General features: G+C 31.9%; 1 protein-coding gene across 10 annotated transcripts in view; it reads left to right on the top strand.

The window, feature by feature from the left end:
• snu (ABC-type transporter snustorr) overlaps window positions 1-24,133 on the top strand; it is a 415,588-nt gene that overhangs the window by 281,399 nt on the left and 110,056 nt on the right. Inside the window, exon 1 of one of the 10 annotated variants that reach the window (XM_072525835.1) lies at window positions 23,416-23,705. The exons of the other annotated variants lie outside the window; for them this stretch is intronic. Within the exon in view, the coding sequence (XP_072381936.1) occupies window positions 23,635-23,705 (71 nt within the window). The 5' untranslated portion in view covers window positions 23,416-23,634. Of the gene's footprint in view, window positions 1-23,415; window positions 23,706-24,133 lie in introns of those variants that run through there. 10 annotated transcript variants of the gene reach the window in all.

The raw sequence follows: 24,133 nt of genomic DNA on the forward strand, positions 1-24,133 counted from the left end.
TGTATTTCTTTAAGATAACATTAATAGAAATCTTTAAGTATTATTTCTACGCGTATATAATAAAATATGTCTAGTGGCTGTAATGCCACTAGAAAATTTGTACTCGGCAAAGTGATTCTAAAAAAGAACACACCTACCGCCTAAATATTTCGTGTTGGTATCATATGACCTTACGGGCTATGACGCGGATGACGTTCAACGGTAAGTAAATTAGATGAATTATATATGTATATATATATATATATATATATATATATATATATATATATATATATATATATATATATATATATATATATATATATACATATCCCTTAAATAGGTGAACGAATTTTAATTAAAAATTATTTAAATCCATTTTAATTAATAGCAAAATGACGATAAAATCATTAACACCAAAACCGGCATGGACCTACTATATCCAATTTTTGCCAAAGTACTTCTACAGCTAAAAGAAATGTAACTACTTCCAACAATTTTTTTAGAATGCACATTGAAACTCCCATGAATTAATATTCAAAACACAAAAAAGCGTAGAAGCGTTGTCGTATCTTTTATTCACCTAACCGGGTCATTGCCCAATATACCTATATTGAACAAAGAATACAGGTGATATCAATATGGATATTTAATTTAAAATATTAGTCCAGTCGTCAGAGATTTGACCCCTAAAAATTATACAATTCTGCCAAAAATATCAATTTTTGAACCACAAAAAAGATGCAAAAAAGTTTACCAATTTTACCCCCAATCTTCCCCCTAAAACCGCTCCTCGCATGGTGATAAAAACGAAAAAAGTCGATTTAAAAAAATCTTTACGCCGAAGAAAAATATTTTTCAAAAAAAAATGTAGCTGAGATAATTTTGAACCAAAATGTTTATTATCACTTTTTATATAGAATAAACCGATCTCTCAGAAACAACGCTTGAATCTACCGACGATTTTGAATGTCAGTTACGCGCGCGAAATTAATGTTAAATAATATTGAAACTTAACGGTAAAAATTCGATATCATTTGATCAGAGTGTCCTATCGACAAAAATCAAAATTCGTTTTAAAAGCGAAGAGTGCAGATGATGTATACAATTTTTGTATTTTGCAGCAAATAAAGTCATTTTCTATAAATCTGTTCAATAAATAAACCTTGCGCAATTTTTGCAATTTTTTTACGATTCTTTTAAAAAATAATCTTGTTAAAATCTTGTTGATTCTCTTGAAATCAATAAAATTTATCACTTACATTGACCAGTTCTAGTAAAATTTCCATTGTTAGAGACCAATCATCAAAATTTATAGCATGAAATTTTGATTTTGTTTAGGCAACAAATATGAGGCGAATAAAAACACAGATATTAAACTTTTATATTCAAACAAGAGTCAGATTTAAAAGAGGCCCGGAAATCTATAGTGACCACTATCTGGTAGTGGCAAAGATAAGATTACCCCAAAAAACACCTAAAACCACTAAACAAAGAACGAAAAATAATAAAGTGAACGAGAATATCCAAAACTATAAACTAAATGACCAAAAAGTCGCAGCCATGTTCAAAAGTAAAATAGAAGAAAAACTAGCCAAATTATCTAATGCACATAGTACTGACAACTTACAGGAAACTTGGAAACAATTTAAAGAAACCATCGTAACGACAGCAAAAGAAACGTGTGGAATAAACCATTTAAACAGAAATAAGAAGCAAACACGATGGTGGGACGATGAATTAAAAGCCCAAATAAAATATAAAAAACAGAAATGGAAAATATACTTAAAAAAGAAAACAGAAAATAGTTACGAAGAATATAAACGACAAAGAAAAGTGGTAAAAGAAATGGTGCTGAAGAAGAAGAAGGAAGCCTGGGATGAGTTTGGAATGAAGATGGAGGCAGATAGCCGGGGTAAAGAAACAACGTGAAATAGATGAAACGTAAAGATGGCACGCTGATTATCAGACCAAATGAGATTATGGAAAGATGGAGACATGAAGAAAATTATATCCAAATAGAAGAAGTCAAAGAAGCAATTAATAATACAAAGAGAGGTAAATCGGTTGGTCATGACAAAATCACTGCTAAAATGTTAAAGACAATGGAACCGAAAGGAGTTGAATTTTTAACCAAAATTGTGAACATGGCTTGGAACCGATGTACATTCCCCGAAGATTGGAGAATTGGCATAATATCACCAATCTTTAAGAAAGGAGACCCAAGTTCTCGTGAAAATTATAGAGGAAATTATCTACTCATTATCGTCTCCAAAATATATGGAAGCATCCTAGAAAAGAAATTAAGACACATCGTTGAACCACATCTGGATGAAGTACAAAGTGGGTTTAGGAAGGGACACAGTACGCAAGACCATATATTTACGTTGAAATAAATAATTGAGAAAGCTAGAATAAAGAACACAGAAATATATATGGCTTTTCTAGATATTGAGAAAGCATTTGACAGAGTGTCCCAGGAAGCAGTTTGGAAAAGTCTGCAAAATATAAATATTGACCATCAACTAACAGGTGCTATCATAAGTCTGTATCAAAATAACAAGAGTTATGTACATAAGGATAACTTGGAATCAGAGATGATTGCAATAAACGAGGGTCTAAGACAAGGAGGTGTTATGAGTCTCACACTTTTCATATTGATTATTGACGACATAATTAAGGAAACAAAAGCAAGTATACACAAAGTACATATCGGATATAGTAAACTACGACCGGTTGGTATAGCTGAGTGTCCATTCACAGATGATCTCATGTTATGCGCTTTCAACGAAAAGAACCTGCAGAAAAATATAGATAGCTGGAATAAATGAGCTGGCAATTAGAAACATGAAAATTAATGTTTAGAAAATCAAGGCGATGCTAATAGCGAAAACTAACCGAAATGTTAACATAGAAATTAACCAACAACTCATAGAACAAGTAGATGCATTCAAATACCTAGGGGTTACAATAGACAGAGAAGGTACCATGCAGAATGAAATAACAGAAAGAATAAGTAGTGCTTCAAAAGTGTACCATAATCTTAGTAGAGCATTCATAGGTAAACCGGAAATGAGAAGAAGAACCAAAATGGCAGTCTATAAGACAGTATTCCGACCAATCTTGATATATGGAAGTGAGAGCTGGGTTTTAACAAAACAATTAAAAGCAAAATACATGCCATTGATATGAAATATCTAAGACGAGTCAAAGGAATAACACGACGAGACAAAATATGAAACGAAGTTGTTAGAGAAGACCTGGGCACAGAATCTGTACTACATGCTATTGAAACACAACAAATAAAATGGTTTGGTCATATATGCCGAATGAGCCACAACCGACCCGTTAAGCAAGTCTGGAAGGCTAAAGTGAAAAAGTTTAAAACCAGAGGCAGACCACGGAAAACCTGGGATGAAGAAGTAGAACAGATTTTTAAATTTTTAAAAGTAGGGGAATGGAATGGTCAGAAGCTCAAAATAAGGCAAAAAACAAGAAAGAATGGACAAAATTCGTGCACAGAATAGAATAAAAAAAATTCTGTATTTTCATTGGATTTGAGATGTAATGTATATCTGTAACCTGTATTTGTATTTACCTCACACCTTAGGGTAGAGAGGTGTTCGATTATATATATATATATATATATATATATATATATATATATATATATATATATATATATATATATATATATATATATAAGGAACTTGCAAAAGAGGCTTATCGGCAGGTCGTGGAAACAAAAAATTTTACCCTTGAAAATTTGCGGAAACTAAGGAAAATTTGATTTTTAGAAACAAACGAACGAGGTGACTTAACTCTAATTTTCATTTTGCTTATCTCATGTGACATTTTCAGTACACAAAAAGGCATAAGGAATAAAATCGTGGTTAAACTTCGTATTGAAATCCGACGGTCTATATGCTTCGTCTAAAGTTGTTAAGGTAAATATATAGCCATGCATTTACAGAAAAAAAAACCATGATACAATGCATTTGATAAATGACTAAACAATAGTTATTGATTTATTTTGTTACTGACTGGAGAAAATTGCACGTAAATCAGCTGTAATAATGTTACTATTAACCACGATCAAGCAATTTATGTCACCTCATTATTGCAGATACAATTAGATTGGCATTGTTGGACTTTGATGTCTGGTGAAAATAATGGATCAGTCCTTGGGTTACTAATAATTATTACTAAGCATTTTAAAAAGCTCTAAGAGATTGTTGTACTGTTTTCTTTATTTTTATATATAATATTTGTATTAATTGAATGTTTTAATGATAGATAATTATGGGAAATAGATCGAAGGGTTTCTACGCCTACAGTTACCGTTCACTACAAGAAGTTTCTAGTTACTGGAACTCCAATTTCATTAGATTTGTCGTCACTTATGAGAAAAACATTTTTAAATTTGTTACCACGGGCAATTTGTAAAAATATAATAACCAGAATCAAATGTCTTTAAAGATTTTTAAAGATAGTTACTACGAGTCTAATTCTAAAACATCAATATTTTGTATATCAATAAACTAAAAATATTATTACCAAATTTTTTTGGAGTCCTGGACATCTTTTTCTACCACTGTTTACTATTGTCTACCACTACTATTTCTGTACCTACTTCCCTAATTAGCTATTTTCGACAACCAGCTGGATAGATTCTGATAAGATGGTCAATCAATCTGTTTTTTTTTCTAAATATCCACTGAATTCGATTTTTTATTGAGAATTTATCTGGTCTTTAAGAGTCTTTTTGTGGCTTGGCTGAAGAAGTATCTTGTCCAATTCTAAGCCACCTATCTTAGTCGTGTATAATGAAGCCTTGAATAATTGCATTTGCAATTTTATCATACCATACCGATCCGTCGATGAATCTATAACACTCCGTTTCTGTTCTTTTCAAGTTCTTTTAGTTAGTTTCTGCTGTAAAATTCCAAACTGGGAGTACATAATAATATAACTTTATCATCATCATCATTGGCTTTTACAACTCTTCGTGAGTTTTTACCGCGTTTACTATTGCCTTCCATTGATTCCGATCCTGTGCTATTATTTCCCATGGCCTTACTTCCATCTTCTCTAGGTCTTCCCTGACTGCGTCTTTCCACCTTTTTCTAGGCCTTCCTGTTGATGTCTTCTACCATCTGGTCTTTCCCAAAACACATTGCTAATCAGTCTGTCGTCATCACTCCGTACCACGTGGCCTGCCATCTTAATCTATTGGCTTTTATGTATCTTACGATGTTTCCTTTCCCGAAGAGAGTCTCTATTTCATTGTTGTATCTGCTCCTCCATTCATTTGTCACGCTGTCCCTGCAAGGACCATATATAATTCGCAGGATTTCGCGTTCCCATACTAATAGCTTATTGATTTCTTTCTTTCTCAATGTCCATGTTTCACTGCCATATGTCACTGCTGGTCGTATTATGGTTTTGTACATTTGGATTTTGGCACGCCTTGAGAGAAGCTTTGGCCTCATTAGATGTTGAATGGCAAAGAATGATTTATTCCCCGCCAGTATTCGTATTTCAACCTCCCGTTCTCCTGTGTTTTCACTGGTAATTGTTGCTCCTAGGTATTTGAATTCTTTGACCACCTCAAAATTATGATCGTTTATGGTAATGTTTTGTCTTATTCGCTGTCGTTCCTTTTTTGATACGACCATGTATTTAGTTTTTCTTCGTTTATTTTCAGGCCTACGCTTAGTGTTGCTTCTTCAAAGTTCGATACTATATCCTTAACTTCCAGTATTGTCTGTGCTACTGCATCTACATCATCTGCAAATGCGAGAATAATCTTTGCTCCTCTGGCAGTTATGTCTGGTTTGACTCTGGTATAGATTTTTCGCATTGCATATTCCAATGCTAGGTTAAATAGTAATGGGGGTCTCCCTGTCTGAGTCCGGTGCTTATGCCGAAAGCCTTTGAAGTTTTGCCTCCTATTCTAATTTGTGCAAAAGAATTGTTGACACACATTCGCGCAATCATGGTCAGCTTCTTTGGTACGCCTAACTCCATCATTGCACTCCACAGTTTTAAGCGATCTATGGAATATAATTAAGATCAATAATATAACTTGGCCTAGTATAATTATCTTTTTGGCGTTTGTTAGGGGGTTGGATTTAAAAATATAAGGTTGAATTAGTCTTTGCTAAATTCGCTTTTTTCTTTATTTTTTGGCGAGCCCTTCGTGAAGTTTGAATTTTTGTCGAGATTGACTTCTAGGTACTTGAGGGTTTCTTCCGATTGAATAACGTTTCTTCCCATATTTCTTTTATCTACTTCCCGTTAATTTTTAAATTTCGTTTATCCGTGAATTTCGAAATTCTTTCTAAACAATTTTTTAGTGTCTCGACAATTCTTCTGTCATTTTTCCTGCTGTATATGAAACCCTGCCCGGGAAAACGTTGTAATCGACAAATTTTGATAAATTGATGTTTTAGTGAAAAAACGATTTTTATGCGTTAAGCAAACTAGTGACACCATCTATTAGAATTAATTTCAATTCAATGCCCTGCTTACAAAACTTCAAAACACGGCGCGAGAGGAAAAACAACGTTACTTGTGCATTAAACATGGCAGAGTGTGAAGATTTATCGTCTACAACATCTAGATATCCTAAATCATCTAAATAAAGGTAAAAAACGACAAATAAATTTTGAAAACTGGGTGAAAGAAAAGCGTAAGCGCTTAAAAAACTTTGCACTTTTTAGGCTTGATCTTGTGTATGTTCGTTCAAAGTATGTACCCTAATTATCCTTGAAATGTGACACAACTTATTTAATGATTTCTATAAGAAAACATACAATAAATAGTGACAATATTTAAGGTTATGTGAATTAGAAAATAATAAATAAAAATATTTATTGCCTAATAATATTTACATTTCACACTTTCACACTATTAACTTAAGATATCTTAGCCTTCCTTCTTCTTGACGTCCCGCTGTGGCACTGCCTGATGTTGATTTTCTTGCTCTCAGATCTTGAATTTTCTGTCATGGACTCCTTGGCTTCTTCTTCTGTAGGTACGTATATTTGGGGTTATGTATGGCAGTAAACGAGCCAAAAAGGAGAAGGGTAGATGAAGCCACATCAAAACGTCAGTGTACTGTAAAATGTTTTTGTTGATTGCTAAAAAAGACAACTAGTATGATAAAAAATGTTTTATGAAACTTATTCTATAACAAAATGCGTTCAAATTTTACTTAAAAAATCAAGTAAAATCAAAAGTTACTTGAATGTTGTGGAAAACACGTAAATCGCCCAACAAAAACCAAAGAGTCTGTTAAAGTCCTAATTAGGCAACATATTTCGTCTTCTCCATCTCAAGAAAGCCACTATTTTTAAAACTCCAACAAAAAACGGTGCCCTAATCCTAACCTAAACATTAACAAAATGTTTGAGCTGTTTAAAATATTGTATTCAGAAATTAAAGTAAAATTCCGTACTTACAGAAAAATATTCAAAGATTTCAATTTGCGTTTTGGTACGCGATAAAATTTTTATAAAACTGAGTGCTGCAGAGAACGAGGAAGAACGAAAGAAGATTCAAACTGAATCCGAGCTACATAACCGAAAAGCAGAAATAGCATATTGATCTTTAAAATCTAATAAAGTAGCAGCTAAGTTGTAATTCTAATGCGATAGTTTTATGTATAGATTTACAACAAGGCTTCTGAACTACTTGTCTCCAGAATAAAAAAAATACAATCTACTATAACCGGGTACTAACATTAAATTTACGACATAAACTCTTAAAAAAAAAGTTTTACCAAAATACAAATCAGACCACATTTTTATTGACTCTGCATGCCTTTCTACACAATGCCAACGGTAATAAATTTTGGTCAAATTGATCAGTCTACTAATATGAGAGAATAATATCAAAAAATATCACGAGCCCTGAAAAAAGTTTAGTGTAAAGAATATCAGTCGGTGTAAAATGCTAAACTGTCTCCTTGGATAGCAAAGTAAGTACACAAAAAGAAACATTTTTATGAAAAATTAAAAAAAAAATGTTAAACGTCTCTAGTCCGCGTACTTCAATAAATTTATTTATTCGTTTGAAAGTCGAAATTAGAGTTGTAAGTTAAGTCCTAATTCAGAATTACCCATTACCCATAATCTTTCTTTATAATGTTTGCAGAAAATTGTCTTAAATAATTTTCAATATCGTTTAATATTCTTTATTGTCTTATTTTTTTCATTTTATAATAACTAATTAAAGCCATAATTATTTATTTTTTTTTAAATATTGTCGGTAACACTATAATTTCTTGTAAGTCTTATTGCAAGGCCAGTTTTTACAACAATAATTAATTTTTTATTGTAAAGCTATTAACAGACGTAGGCAATTATGATATCAATTATTTACAATTTATATAATGTCATAATTTCAACAAGATTAGATTTATTTCTTTGTTAAGTAATGCAAGAGTGCAAGTTTTCCTAAACCTATTGACGAATTGCTTTATGTAATGTGCTGATTTATATTACTCGATGAATATAACATTCAATAACATTACCACTTTACATAAATTTACATTTTTCTATCACATCCTAGTATATCCGTTTTTATTAACGTATATGTTACTACCTCTTATATTGATATCTGGTGCTAATGTCATTCATATGTTGCCTTCTCGTCTCAATAAAAAAGTTCAAAATTTTTATAATGTGGTACAATCTCCAAAATGAGCTGACTTAAAAAAGGTATTTGAAGAATAAACAAATCACACTCATTAATTTGGTTCATTGTCAATGATGTGCGTGTAAAAAATAATTTTAAAAGAAAGAATCCCTAAAAATTTTGTTACTATGGAAGTTTTCAACAAGAGGTCTCCGGAAAACTATTACAGATATAACTGACTTGTGGCGGCTATGCCTTGCTACCGACATCGCTTTTGATACTTCAATGTCGGTTCTTCGTCTTGCAAAGCAGAATTTGCCAAGTGTTAGATTGTATAGCTATAGGCAGAGAACGTAAGCTGTGTTTAGCTGGTCTTGAGATAATTAAATTTAACCTACTAATGACTCGTCGTTATTATAGTAATCTTTCTCAGAACACGAGACCGCAGATTAATACATTTGGTTGAAGAACTAACTCGAGCAGATAATGGTACGAATCTGTAGGGTTATGCCTGAACGCCTCTAACGCCATATCCTTACTTGTCAAAAGTGTCAAGATCTTTAGAGGGACAAACATGGATATTATAAACGTTTCGGTGTTGTAATTATCTGTAGGTGATTTACTAGTCACGTGATAGAGTAGTTTTAACTCTGCGATCTACTAAGATAGCTCTCGACTTACGGATTCGTCTTATCATTAAGATGAAATTCCTGGTAAGTCCCTCAAAAAGTATATTTTCGTTTACACTATGACATGTTTTGGTGTAGTTGGAGCTCATCAGAGTGTAATAAAGTGAAAGGCAAACTTGGAAAGAAAGAGGGAAGATTCTCTAACAGTTTCCTATTTAAGTAGGACACTAGCGCCATCTACTATGGTTGACAGAAAATAGGTACCACTTAGTGTGTATTAACTAGGCAACGTCTTCTATAATAAAATGTTTCTATCTCAGAAATATATTTTTTTAATTTGGTTTATAGCGAGCGGTATCAAATACATTTCTCTTTTTTCCTCGTTTACATTACGACATGATTCGGTCTAGTTGAACCTCATAGGATAGTCCTAGAACTAAAGACAGACACGGGAAAAAATAAACAGGACACTGTTGTATACAAACAAACCAAGTTTTCTGTTTAACAGATTACTAACGATACGTAGGTACATCTACTTTAAACAGAAACGTCTTCAAAGCTTCTTTAAAACTGCTGTAAATCCTGTTTAGAACCTCTTTAACATTTTTGTAAAACTTTATAACACTATTCCAAAACCGGTTAAAAAGACGTATTCAAAACTCTGTTACTTTAGAAATGTTAGAGGAAAACGTTTTGCTCTTTATTAATCAACTTTATGTTATCATTTTAAGAAATCGTCCGTAATTTTCTTTTATGTACCTATTTATTTTTGTAGTTTACTTTATGTCTTTTATTTATGTGTTTTAAAGGATTTGCATACGTTTGTTTACTGCTTATTGCTTTTGTTATAAATCTGATATTTATCTTCAAAATTTTCTTTATATACTTAAAATCAAATATTCTTTTATGTAACAATTCCAAAAAAACTCAGACGTCATCTGTTTAGGTTTGATTGTAGGGAATCTGTTCTTATTTGTACAAATGTCTGCGGAAATTTGTGCATAACTATAATTGAAATGAACTCCATTTGAGGAAGTTATGGAAAATTTTAGTACGAAAAATCGTTGTTAGAACCACCATTTTTAAACTTATTTTGTTAAAGATGTTTGAAATATATCTACCATAGAAATGGATACAAGTAAAATTGATCGCAATTCAATTTCCTATTAAAAGCTGCTTGTGGGTACCTTAATATATATTTGGATAACAAATTTCCCTTATTCGGACAATCAAGAAAACTGCTTACTCAATACTTCACCAGTATCACTTGAATGTGTATCACATCACCAGAGTATTGCAACGTTTTGAGAAAACTGAAATACACAGAAGAAAGACATAGAGATACTTCTCAAAAAGATGGTAAGTTTTTGCGTCTCAATATTTTTTCTGAGAAGCGTAGAGTAGCGTAAATGATTTGATTCCTGAGAACTATAGTTGCCAATAAGTTATTGCAGAAAGCCTTATTTTAAGCTTATTACAATGTCATTTGTATTTGAGTGGTGTCCAAAACCAAAACAAAGGACTATTTATTTATGGTTATATCTGCTGTTTACCTCCTTTTGCTAGTAATCCCATAAAATAGAAAAGACTACCTAATGGTATGCAGATAATAAATTTTACCAAAATTTTGTGGCGACGGTACGTAAGGTTCTTGAAGTATATGTATGAGGGAGTGTACATCTCATCAAAGTTCGGACTTGTCGGTTTTACCGAAGGTTTTTTCGTGACGGTTCGTTTGCATTAAGGTTTTTCAATGGGACCTGTTTAATCTTTTTATTATATTTTTTTTTATTACCGTAAACAGGGGTAACTTTGCCCCTGCCAGGGTAACTTTACTCCATTACTAAAAAAAGTTTCATTTTAATTTACCTATGAATTAAAAACCGTCTTCACAAAACGCACGTCGCCGTTTTACTGGTTGACTATTGACAAAGTCTCCCCATGTGCAGCATCGAGTTGCTCTTCCATTTACATGCCTACAGCGAGTCGAGAAGGTGGTGGTGTAAAAACTTCGGTAAAAACTACGTATAAAATTTGGTGTGTGTAAAAAGTTGTGCTATTATCTCACAAGTAAGTATTTGTGTATGCGTTAAGTGTATACTGTTTATCAACTTTTTTACTAAATTGTGACTTATAAATGAATAAATGATAAACTTTTCTTTTTCTAACCTAATTTTACAAATTATCAGGTGACTCGGGGTAACTTTGCTCCAAAAAAGTGGCGCAGAGTTACCCCGAAATATATATTATGTTTAATATATATTTTTGTTACAGATATGCCTAGAACACCTAAAACAGTACTAGGATCACGGCGCTATGCTGACTATAGACAAGAAACCCTAAAAGAGTGTTTAAATGAAATAAGAAGAGGTGAAATCTCACACAGAAGGGCAGAAGAAAAATATAGGATTCCAAGAAGGACCATTTTAAATAAACTGAAAGGGAAACATTCCAAAACGCTAGGGAGGCAAAACGTATTTACTCCCGGCGAAGAAAACCAATTTGTCAATTGCCTGATTTATATGGAAGAGTATGGGTTCCCTACTAACGCAAGGGAACCGAAAAACATTATCAAAAATTATTTAAACCGTTGTGGAAGAAATGTCAAAATTTTCAAGGATAACTTCCCTGGAGAGGATTTGATCAAAAAAATTATGGTGAGACATCCTGAAATTTCCCTACGTTTTGCAGAAAATATTAAACGTGTACGAGCAGGAGTTGATGAAAACATATTGAGGAGCTTTTTCGAAAATCTGGCAGTCGAGTTAGGCGACGTTGCTCCAACAAATATATGGAATTGTAATGAAACTAATCTCACTGTTGATCCCGGCAAAAAGAAAGTCATTGTCAAGAGAGGTTGCAAGTATCCAGAACTAATTAGAAACACTTCAAAGACCTCTGTGTCCATTATGTTCTGTGGAAACGGCAAAGGTGAACTTTCACCACCCTATGTTAATTACCGGGCTGCTAAAATGTGGACTACTTGGGCTGAGAATGGACCAAAAGGATGCCGTTACAACGCTAGCAGTTCCGGATGGTTGGATGCAAATATTTTTGCAGATTGGCTTGAATTCCAGTTGATACCTATGTTTAGGAAGCTGAATGGTAAAAAGGTATTACTATACGACAACCTCTCTTCACATATTACAGTACATGCACTTCAACTCTGTCGTGAAAACGACAATCATTTAATTTGTCTGCCTCCAAACAGTACACATTTGACGCAACCTCTAGACGTGGCTTTCTTTCGGCCCCTAAAAATAGCCTGACGAAAAATTTTGTCAGTTTTGAAAAGTACTGAAGATGGCATCCGCAACACTAATATACAGAAGCAACACTTTCCTCAATTTTTGTCAAAGGTGATGGACTTGCTTGGCAACAAATCAAATCTAATTTAGAGGAAGGGTTTCAAAAATGCGGAATATTTCCCCTGAATGTTGAGGAAGTACTCAGCCGAATACGCTGCCCTCTTTTTTAGTTTTTTTTGCACAACTAATATTTTTGGAGCAAGGTTAATATAAGCAACCCATTAGCTTTGCTCCAACTATATGTTACTATACAAAATTTCATGCTTTTATGAGGTGGAGCAACGTTACCCCACACTATAGGTAACTTTGCTCCACTTTTTATTAAAAAAAAATATGTAATTAATTATTTTTAGAATAAAAAATACCATACAATAATTACATTGTATACCTTCTTCATCAGTTATTAAAAAAAAAAACATAATACTAGTAGAAAGTTTATACACTTTTCGTCGCAATTCCTTTAATAACTCCTAAAAGTGGAGCAAAGTTACCCTAGTTTACGGTATATAATCCTTTTATACTTTTATAAAACGGTGCTCGTTGGTTAATGCTCTTTGTAGATGGTATCGTGTTATTGGAGGGGAGCAAAAAATGCTGGATGAGAAGTTAGAGGGTTGAAGAAGGGCTATTGGAGAGGGACAACATTAGGTTAGCATGTCGGAAAGGGATTATATATAGTTGGAAGGAAGAGGAATGCTTGGGGACATCGAAATGCTTGGGAGGAAACTGGGAGGTGTAGGAGAATTTAAATAAATTGTCTCCTACATAACGTAAAATGGAACGCTACCCACAGGATACAGGCTGGTTAATTTAACTGGAAGCGAATGAGCGGAGTATTCTGTGAAAAATTGAGGAAGGCCTGAAAGGAAAGATATACAAGAGCCTATGGTGAGGCCTGCGTTGTATTACGATTGGTGGTCTGTAAAGGGGGTTTAGAAAAAGAAGATAAACGTATTTGAAATAAAAATATTATGGTGTATATTGGATAAAACTTAAAGGGACAAGAGCAGGAACAATGTATTTAAAGAAAGAGTTCACAGTCTCAAAAAAGGTTCATGAACAAAGACTGCAACGGTTTACTTACGTCTGACGTAAAAATTGGAACTATGTGGGACGACGGATCTAGCTCTTTAAAGTTAAGGAAACGAAAGGTAGAAGAAAATCAAGGTGAAGTTGGAAGGACTGTGTAACAGAGAAATTGAGAGATATAGGTCTAAAAAAATAACTGCCGAAAAGAAAAAGTTGAGGAAGAAGAAGCGTAAATGACTAGATAAAAGAACAGAACCATGTCAATAATTATGGTCGTACTGTTAGCAGACACCCCAATAAATCAAATTTGAGAGATTTGCTAGACAATACGTAGGATAACGCGAACATGATTGGAAGCGCGTCTGGTTGGCATACGAAATAAAAATTAGATGGCGAGCACTAGCTTACCATACTAGAGTTTTGAGAAGAGCAAGTGAACGATTTGTGCAAATAAGCATTTCTTCAAGGGAGCCATTTGCTGGAGAAGGTCTCTTGTTTCGGGAAAGTTTGAACTATAATGTATGTAAAGTCTACTTCGAAAAAATAAAAAAACTGCTTTGTGATTCTCGAATAAAACTCGAAATTCGACTACGTTTATCAAAATGCTACGTCTGGTCGACTCTTCTATATGTGGTTAAAACGTGGAACATCAACCGTAAATAAATTGGAGGCCTTTGAAATGTGGATTTACCGGAAAATGCTCAAAATTTCATGGACATCGCATACCTCAAACGAGAAGTGCTGCATAGAATAGGCAAGGAAAGAGAACTTTTTAACACAGTAAAAGTTAGAAAAACATCATACCTAGGCCACATACTGAAAAATAATAAGTACCAATATGCCCAACTTATAGTGAAAGGAAAAATCGAGGGAAAGAGAGGCCTAGGAAGGAAAAGACTATCGTGGCCCAGAAACATCCGACAATGGACAGGGCTAAATTTTGAACAGCTAATAAGAACAGCTGAAGATAGAGAAGATTTTAAAATTGTAGTAGCCAACCTCCATTGAGGAGAGGGCACTTTAAGAAGAAGAAAGTTTACTTGGAAATAGTGCCTCTACCTAGACCTATCCTTAATGAACATAAAATGTACGGGACATTTTTGGTGAATATATAATTATATTTGTATCATTGATAGACATGGTTTTTTGCTATTACATTACAATGCTCGACCCCATGTGGCTGCGGATCGTTTAGTACCTTGATGACGTGGTAATTACAACTTTAGACTGGCTCTGATCTAGTCTAAACACGCACTAATAGAACTTGTCTGCAATTTATTAAAAAGGCGTATCCGGTCCTCCTTTCTGAATTTTAGCTAAAATGGAGCAAGCTGATAGTGAGGAGTAAGAAGACATACCTCAGAAAACCTTCCAAAAGTAAATAGACGGAATGGGACAAGAGCTTTAATCTGTTAGTGTGACTAAAAGTGGCTTTTTCTTGATGTGCCTATCCGTGACTGATATTCGCGATCTTCATGGCAATCTTTGTCTTAACTGCAGCAGCGCGTAAAAGCTGCACACCTGTGTTAAACCATATGCGTTTCTTTAACCAGGATGTTCTTCTTCTACTCGGACCTACCTTTCCAAATATTTTTTCTTGGAGCATGGCTTGTGGGAGGGCATATCTGGATTCATTTCGTAGAATGAGGTGGTAACACTCGATTTTAGAAATATAGTCTGGTGACTGGGACTATTTCATTTTTGTTCTGCGTCAAAGTTAAAATTCTTCAAAATAATTTAAAATACATTTTCTATTCGTCCATTTTAAAATATAAACATAACCTTTAAAACTAAGTGGTTTGAGAATTTTGTCCAGGAATTTAGGTTATAAGCAATCAGAGATTTTCAAACCTGTAGAATTCGTGTAATAGATTCAAACGTGAATTACTTCCTTCCTATAACGACATAAGCGTTTTTAGTTTTTTCTTAAAGTCTTTGTTTTGTTAATATAATTAATTTAACTAATTTATACTAATTAACCATAATTGCGTATAATTAATTTATTTTGCAAGTCCTGACCAAGGTTATGATTTTTTTAATATTTTTTATTTTTTCTTTACGAAAAATGATGAAAGTCGTAATATATAATTATTTAAATATACTTTTTAAGTAGAAAAAAACATCAATATTAATTAAATTATAATAAAGTAATTAAAAGTTGTTTTACTAAAACATTTACTATAAAGGTTAGAGGATTCTCCATTTTTTTATTAAATTTGTATGACTCTCAAATTGTTTAAATTTAATACTCAATCAGGGAACTTGTTGTTGGTAAAAGAAATAAATATATCAGCTTAAACCAAGAACAGTTTATTTTAACAAATGCTTGAAATTAAAATAAAAATAAAACAGGTTACCTAATTTATAAATTATCATCATCATCATCAATCAGCCCTAAGTTGTCCATTGTTGAACATAGGCCTCCTCTAGACTTTTCCATCTGCTTCTGTTCTGCGCCTCTGCTATCCAATTGGTCACGATTCTTTTGAGGTCGTCGGTCCATCGCGTTGGGGGTCTTCCTCGGCTTCGCTTGTCAGCCCGTGGTCTCCACTCAAGCAATTTTTTTGTCCAACTGTCGTCTTTCATTCTTGCAACATATCCTGCCCATCTCCATGTTTGCCTTGTAATATGTTCGATAATGTCTTCCACTCCGGTTCGTGTACGAACTTCCTCGTTTCTTATTCTATTGCTTAAGTTTATTCCAAGCATTGATCGGAATTACCCCAGGTGAGTAGAAAGAAAATTTATAAATTATATAGACGGTAAAATACAAGAAAACTGGACTTATAATAATTCCCCAACATATAATTACATTTAGAATTAAGCAATACTCTATTTGATCAGTAAAGATCTGGTTACTGTTAATAAAAAAGCAAATAAAACAAAAAATCTAATCTTTGCTTATTCTGGACTTACTTCCCCTAACTCGAGTTAAGGGAAACTCTAAATAATTTATCTGGTAGTCTGATAACTAATCACCTTCTCCACTATCAAATTTTGCTTGAAAGAAAATCTACGAAATGGTTCTAGCTTATCGTAAACTGAAGGTGGACGAAGTTTTGAGTATGAAAAAACTATGCTGCCGATGGGTGCCACGTTTGCTGACCATTGACTAAAAACATAATTGTGTAACCACGTCTCAGTAGTGTTAACGTCGATTGGTAACTGACGATAAAACATGGATCTACTACTACACATATCCAACCCTTGGATCCAATACTACACAGAGAACAGATTAAACGCACGACAGTGGAATGAAATCGAAAAAAGTGCTCCAAAGCTACCAAGAGTCGATGTATGGATTGTAAAGATCATGTACACTGTATTTTGGGATTTTAATGGCATAATTTTCGTGGACTTGAAAAAGGAAAAACTATTAAAAACCAATATTATTGTGCATTTTTAGACACACTGAAGCAGAAACTCAGTAATGAGATCGGCCCTATATGCAGAAGAAAAAGTGTTGTTCCTCAAAGATAATGCACCTACTTCCATGAACGTTCTGACAATGGCAAACATTCGTGAGGTGGGCTTCGAACTGTTTTCTCACCTGACTTAGTCTTCTAATTTGACCTCATCCGATTATTACATGTTCCCAAATATAAAAAGAAGGTTCGTAAATAAAAAAAAACGGGTGTGGCAGCCCAGTGGGACTGCTGGTAGAAGTTACACTTCTATACACGCATTCGCCGTTACAAATTTATTTGGGAGTCAATCTGCACAATCATTACATATGTAATACTATAGGTAAGACATAGCAGAAAGAGAAACAGAATTAATAACAACTTACTAACAATTAATAAACAACATTTGACCTGTAATAGGAGTATAGTAAATGAAGGATTAAATCAATATTTTAATGAAAATATATATTTTTGTTTTCATATATGTATAAAAGGACTTGAATGCAAAAATTTTTTTACACATACTGTGCAGTAAAATTCATTGTTTAATTTGTTATTAATATAAAAATACACTACAATACAGTGCAACATAATTCAATATAATAATAAAACACAAATTAAAATGCAATATTCATAAGTATTTAAAAATGACAATAATATACATAACTTTTCTACTTACGCATATGTTTAATTTACCATGTAATAATATTAATAAAAAAGTCCTGCCCGACTGGGAATCGAACCCCGGTCTCCCGCGTGACAGGCGGGGATACTGACTACTATACTATCTAGGACATGACACAAACGTATTTCAAAATTGACAGTTCTGGGTCATACAGTGATTAATTGAGATTATTATTTTGAAATACAAAAGACTAATATATTTATGAACATTTAATAAATAATACACAACATATCACATAAATAATAATATTATTAAATATTTTATTATATATAATATTATATGTATATATATATAATATATATATATATATATATATATATATATATATATATATATATATATATATATATATATATATTATTAAATATATATACAAAAGAAACATTTTTATATTCGAGAGAGGAAGAGAGAGAAAATATATCTTCTGTCTCTCTCTTACTCATTATCTTACATATGTAATGATTTCACAGATTCACTCCCATACAAATTTCCAACATGGAGCGCGCGTATAGAAGTATAACTTCAAAAAGAGATAATTGACGAAACAAACACCTATTTCGCAGAGCTTCCAGAATTTCAGTATTCGGACGACATAAAAAAAGTCGGAAAGTCGAAAAAGTAGACCATATCGAATAAAATAAAAAAAATTTCTAGAAAAATATGTTTTTCGTATCAATACTTCAGGCCATATAGTTTCATATCAGGCCATCTAGTAACTTTAATCTTACACGGAAATGAAAAAAGTAAAAAAATCTTTATTGCAAAATTCAACACTGATACTACACTGACCATATAAATTATGGGAGATATATAGCGTTACATACGAATAAATCCATATTTAACTATGCGATTGATACGATAATATTGCTATTATATATTTTCTAAAAGAAACACTTATTTTAGTAAGATTTCTGCACTTAAAATAAATCAAACAAATCCCGAAGGAATCTTGCTTCCCATAAAACCCTCTCCCTTCCCTCTTCAGAAAGGTACCCGTTCGAACATATGTCAAACTTTTTAGGAAATTGAAACTCATTATTTGAATTAAAGCACTAATTTGAAGAAAAAAGTATATACTAAATTTCAGGGCGCCCTGGGCACCCAGTAGCGCCCTATGTTGGAAAATAAATAAAAAAAAATTATATTACACCTTTTATTATGTACAGGTTGTATGTACATATTTTAAAAATGTTTTAACTAAGTGACTCATCAGGCTAATTATTCGGACTATCTTACTAATAAAACACGCGTATTCTAAGGTTATTCCGTATTTATACTTAGAATAGTTATCCTAAGTATAAGGTGAATATAATACTAAAATAATTTGTTACAAATAAACTCGGTATATGTTAGTTATAAGTATTTCCATTTTATTCCGAAATAATAGTTTGGCAATGTCGCAATCTTTTGCACAAATACATAGAACAACGACATATTGAGTGAAATATGTCAATTTTGATTTTTCTTTGAAACTGACACCAAATATATCTATATTTGTTATCTTATATGTTGAGTTTGAGTATTTTAAAAACCTAACACCATCTTTAGAAAAGCGATATATTATTCTAAATTCTCGATCAGTGTATTTTGAAAAGGGATTTATTCTTTCTTTAAAAGTTTTGCTTTTTCGTGTATTTTCCATCATGTTAATTAAATTATCAACTTCCCCGACAGCCGCAACACCTCTTAAACACATTTTTTTATTATATAGCTACTCACAAAACAATACAAAAAATAATATATTCTTGTCACTGATGACTATGACATTCATAAAATAGGTTATACTAGACTAGAACAAGGGTGTGGCTTGGTATAATCCTGGAATAAATTCTTATATCAAGTATACCCTATATCCAAGTTATTCCATGTTTATTGGTAGTGATTTTGCCTATACCTGATTTATTCTGAGTATAAGTTGTATAGTTACTTGGTTTATTAGTTATGCTGTGAGTCTTCACATTTATTTGCATTTGTGTTCTTTTCGTCCGTATACGGTTTGAAACATAATTTTAAATATTATTTTCAGTAATTGATAATTTAATTTCATCGCAAAAGTATATAATTAAAAAAATATTGTTTTCATATGCTGTTCTTCTCCGTTGTGGTACCTACGTGTTGGCGATCATCATGACAATTTTAACTTTGTTTACAGCTGCTGAAAACAGATCTGTGGCTGTAAATCTTTGACTAAAGAAATGCCAAGTATGATCAGAAGACAATGAATTGTATTATTGTTCTGAAGCTATTTTTTTGTGGCATATGTTTGTATTTTGAGAACGATTTCCGAAGTGAAAATTGAAACGTCAATAAACTTATTTTAACCTTTAATTGTGGCTTATTTCCATTTAAATAGTTATGTTTATCTTTTTTGAAATACATAATAATACTGGTTACGTAAGGCATACCTTTCTGATCTAGAATATTTGCTGGAAATATGTTCAGTGAACACACAGTATGACAAATAATTATCTTCAATAAACATAAAGATTGAATTAAAAATAGTTTGCTCCTTAAAATTCAATACTTTTGACAAGATCGCCAATATTATGATTTAATGGCAATATTTAAAAATAGAAAATAATTTTAACAAAGAAATATGCACTATGAACGCCACTATGTAGGTGTTAAAACCGATGTAAACACAGGTATCCCTGTTTTAAACTATGAACTGATAATACTGGAAGGTATTTACCAAAAAACATTTTTATTAGTATTTCCGATTTTCCGAAACCTAAAATTAAGAAAATAAATTAACTAAATTTTATCTTTAAGTTAACCTAAAATAAATTGTTTATTTAGTTTGAAGTTTTAGATCTGCATGTGCTTTATTTTTCACAAGGGATTATGTTCTAAAAAATAATTTATCGCCTATATTTACCTTTCGAGGAATATTGGGTAATTTGTAGAAAAAACATATTTCTAAAAATTAACCTTTAAAAAGTTATAGAACTTTCTACTGAATTCTTGGTAACAATAGAATTTTCAGTAAAATAAATCTTTAATTAATATAAAATAAGTGTATACGAAAAAAAACTACTTTTTATTTATTTATAAGAACTATAATAACCCTTGACATCAATTGCAAGTTTCACAAATGCGTAATTTGAATCTTATATAACGAAGCCGATACGAGGTATATTGTAAAACGAATAGCTCTAACATGTAGGTTAATTAGATTTATGTCTTGATAGGAAAGATGTGTAACACCGTCTTGGTACAAGTGGCCGCAATGCGGAAAAGAAGAGTTTCCACCGTGAATTTATTTTATAGCTAGAACGAAAAAAATAAATAAGTTACGAATAGTTTCTACATAATATTTATGAATTCCTTTAACCATTAATTTTTGACGATGTCTCTCGAATGTTCCGTTACTCTTAAATATTATATATATATATATATATATATATATATATATATATATATATATATATATATATATATATATATATATATATATATATATATATATATATATATATATATATATTAATATATATATATACAAACAAACAACCAGTTTATTAGGGTTGCAGTCAGAATGTTGGCCTGGATGTTAAAGAAACACTCTTTTGACATTTTGTCTAGCTGTCGGAATTGTTTTGTTCCTTTTTCAAGACGCTGTAATATAGATAAAAAGAATATGTAAATATTTTCAAAATATCAAAATTCGTGAGTGCAACTTGCTAGTCGTTGAGATTATTTATAATAAGCTTTGACCCTCAACATTAATAACACAAACATAAAATAATGGACAAAATACATTCTAAAATTTTGGTAAGAATAGTAAAACTTTGTTTATTCTATGACATCTTTTGATGGTGTGTTTTAACTCTGATAAGAGTTAAGTAATTAGGTGTTCTTAATATTGTATGTTTTTTCAAAAAACCTTTAACATCCCGGCCAACCTTCTGACTGCAGCCCTAATAAACTGGTTATTTTTTTATATCGACAGTCACTAATATCCAGTATTCCTTATATATATATATATATATATATATATATATATATATATATATATATATATATATATATATATATATATATAAAAGGAATACTGGATATTAGTGACTGTCGATATAAACAAATAACCATATATATATATGATTTCTGTGGTTTTCCAAGTTTGACTTCGCGTTAAATAATTTTGTTTTTTAAAAAAATCATTATTTTGGACGACGTTTCGGCAATGTCGCACTTGCCATTGTCAAATAAGTTAGTAGCGCTGATTGCTGGTGCTTTAAGCTAAATGGAAACCATCAGGGTCTTCTAACTTTATTGCTACAAATTGGTCGCATTGCTCCTCTAGTGATCCTTTTCCAAGTTAACATGCTCCTAAATACGTATTTACGGTTGCATTCCGCCGATGTGCCTACACTTCAGCTTTGCTATCGCTATGATGAATTGAAAAGCCAGATATAAGGCACAACAGTACAATTTGTCAGACGTTTCGCGTATGAATCGGTATCATTAGGATCTTATAACGTTATGTCCCCATATAACCTACTTTATCAGAGATCGAGGAAAGATATAAATTCATGTTCGGCGAATGTCACGAATTGTATCGCACAAGTCGTGGTAGCTAGAAGAGGTGCCACCTATTTTGGTGACGATGAACGAAACACGATTTAACAAAATAGGTTTCTATCCTTTTGAGCTATTAGAATAATGTTAAGTTTAAATTTAACTTAAAATTTATAATTTTTAATAAAATATAACCCAAAGATTTTTTATTTTCAACTTACGTGACAATTTTTCATTTATTGCTGGCTTTTATAGCATTCAGTACAAAGCTGGAAAGTTTGTTCTCAGTACACCCCACACCCACATAATTGTACATCTAATTTCATTCATTGTCATACAACTGTCCTCATATTGTAAAAAATTTCAATAAATTAACACACATTTCTAAAATATATCTCTTGGATAAATATAAATAACTTTTAATAATTTAAATAATATAAAACATCACTTTCATTTAACAAACAATCACATATACCTTATTCCTTATTCATTTGTTAACATTTCTCCCCTGAGAGATGCAGCGTCTGTCCACTTTTATCGATGGGTAAGAGATTATGAATGCGACTTTTTTAAATTATTGGATTGAACGTAGAGGATTCATAGTGTGGCCTGCTTGCCAGAAGGTAAACGGGGAGCATGTTGAACATTTGAAGTGATTTTTTCAATTATGATTCTCATTGGTCTTTATTCAAAATAAATTTATCTGTTCTTTAACTAAAAAGTGACTTATTTTTTGTTTTAACAATTTTTTTACCTAATTTGGTACTTATGCATGCATTAGGAATAACAGGTTCTTTTAAAATATGTAAAAATATACAGGGTACCCTATTTAAATTAAATAAGGTGAGGAGTAGTAAAAATTATGGCATCATATACTCCATCTGCTATTGTACTTGCATGCAAAGTTTTATAAATATCGTCTTTTTCGTTTCAAATATATCGATATTTATTTGGTTCCCTACTTTATCCCAACCCTGTATCGCTAATCATATGCATTTTGCGACGCGTTGTTGGATAAAATTGATGTTCCTATCACTGGTCTAATTCTCATAATACGTAATATTATGAATGTAAAAACAAAATTAATTTTTCGCTGATCTTGACATGCTAACACTGAACGTGTCCGAGTCCGAGCTATTTTTATCCCAGTTACAACTATACAACTCCAAAGTTTAGTGTTTAGTCCATGAAATAACGTTAGCTAATGGTATTTTAAAAGCAATTAAAATAATAATCAAATAGACCACCATTAATATATTCGCAATAATGATAAATGTCTAAGAAAACAAGTGATATCAATTACCTTTTGTTGTAAACTGATAATAATTACTTTTTGGTTTAATGTTATTAATTATTTGTGTGTGTCGGTCAGTTAGTGATCAGTGTCATGTGCCAGCAGGAACGTTGTGGCCTACTATTCGTTAGTCAAAGTGTCGATGTTTTCGTGGAATAATTTAGTGAATGTTTTAGCTAGATTGTTGGGAATCTATAGGACAGCATTAAGCATGTAAGTTGTACATACGCAAAAATTTTCGTTATAGGAAAATAATTGAATGACGTTTACTTATGATTATTGGATATTAGATGATTGGTAGCGATTATAAGAACTAAGAAACCTGTTAATCTGGGTACATCTAGAGATACAAAGAATCCATAGTTAATGGGCTTATGTATTTCATTTGCTAGAAGACGATTTATATTTTGAGTTTTGTTTTAATGTTTTTTATTTAAAATACCTAAGAAATTATAAAATATAATACTAATACAGGAGTTCTGGACGCTAATACTTCATAGTAGGGACTTACTTCTTCCTGACATGTCGTTTGTGATTGCGGTACACACTTTTAAAAACCATGTGGCAACGATCATGTTTTTCTTAGGACCGAAAACATTTACTGACAAAAATTCTACTATCAAATTGGAAGCACTTATAGA

The sequence above is a fragment of the Diabrotica undecimpunctata genome, chromosome 3 (assembly GCF_040954645.1).
Source record: "Diabrotica undecimpunctata isolate CICGRU chromosome 3, icDiaUnde3, whole genome shotgun sequence".
NCBI classification, from domain to species: Eukaryota; Metazoa; Arthropoda; class Insecta; order Coleoptera; family Chrysomelidae; genus Diabrotica; species Diabrotica undecimpunctata.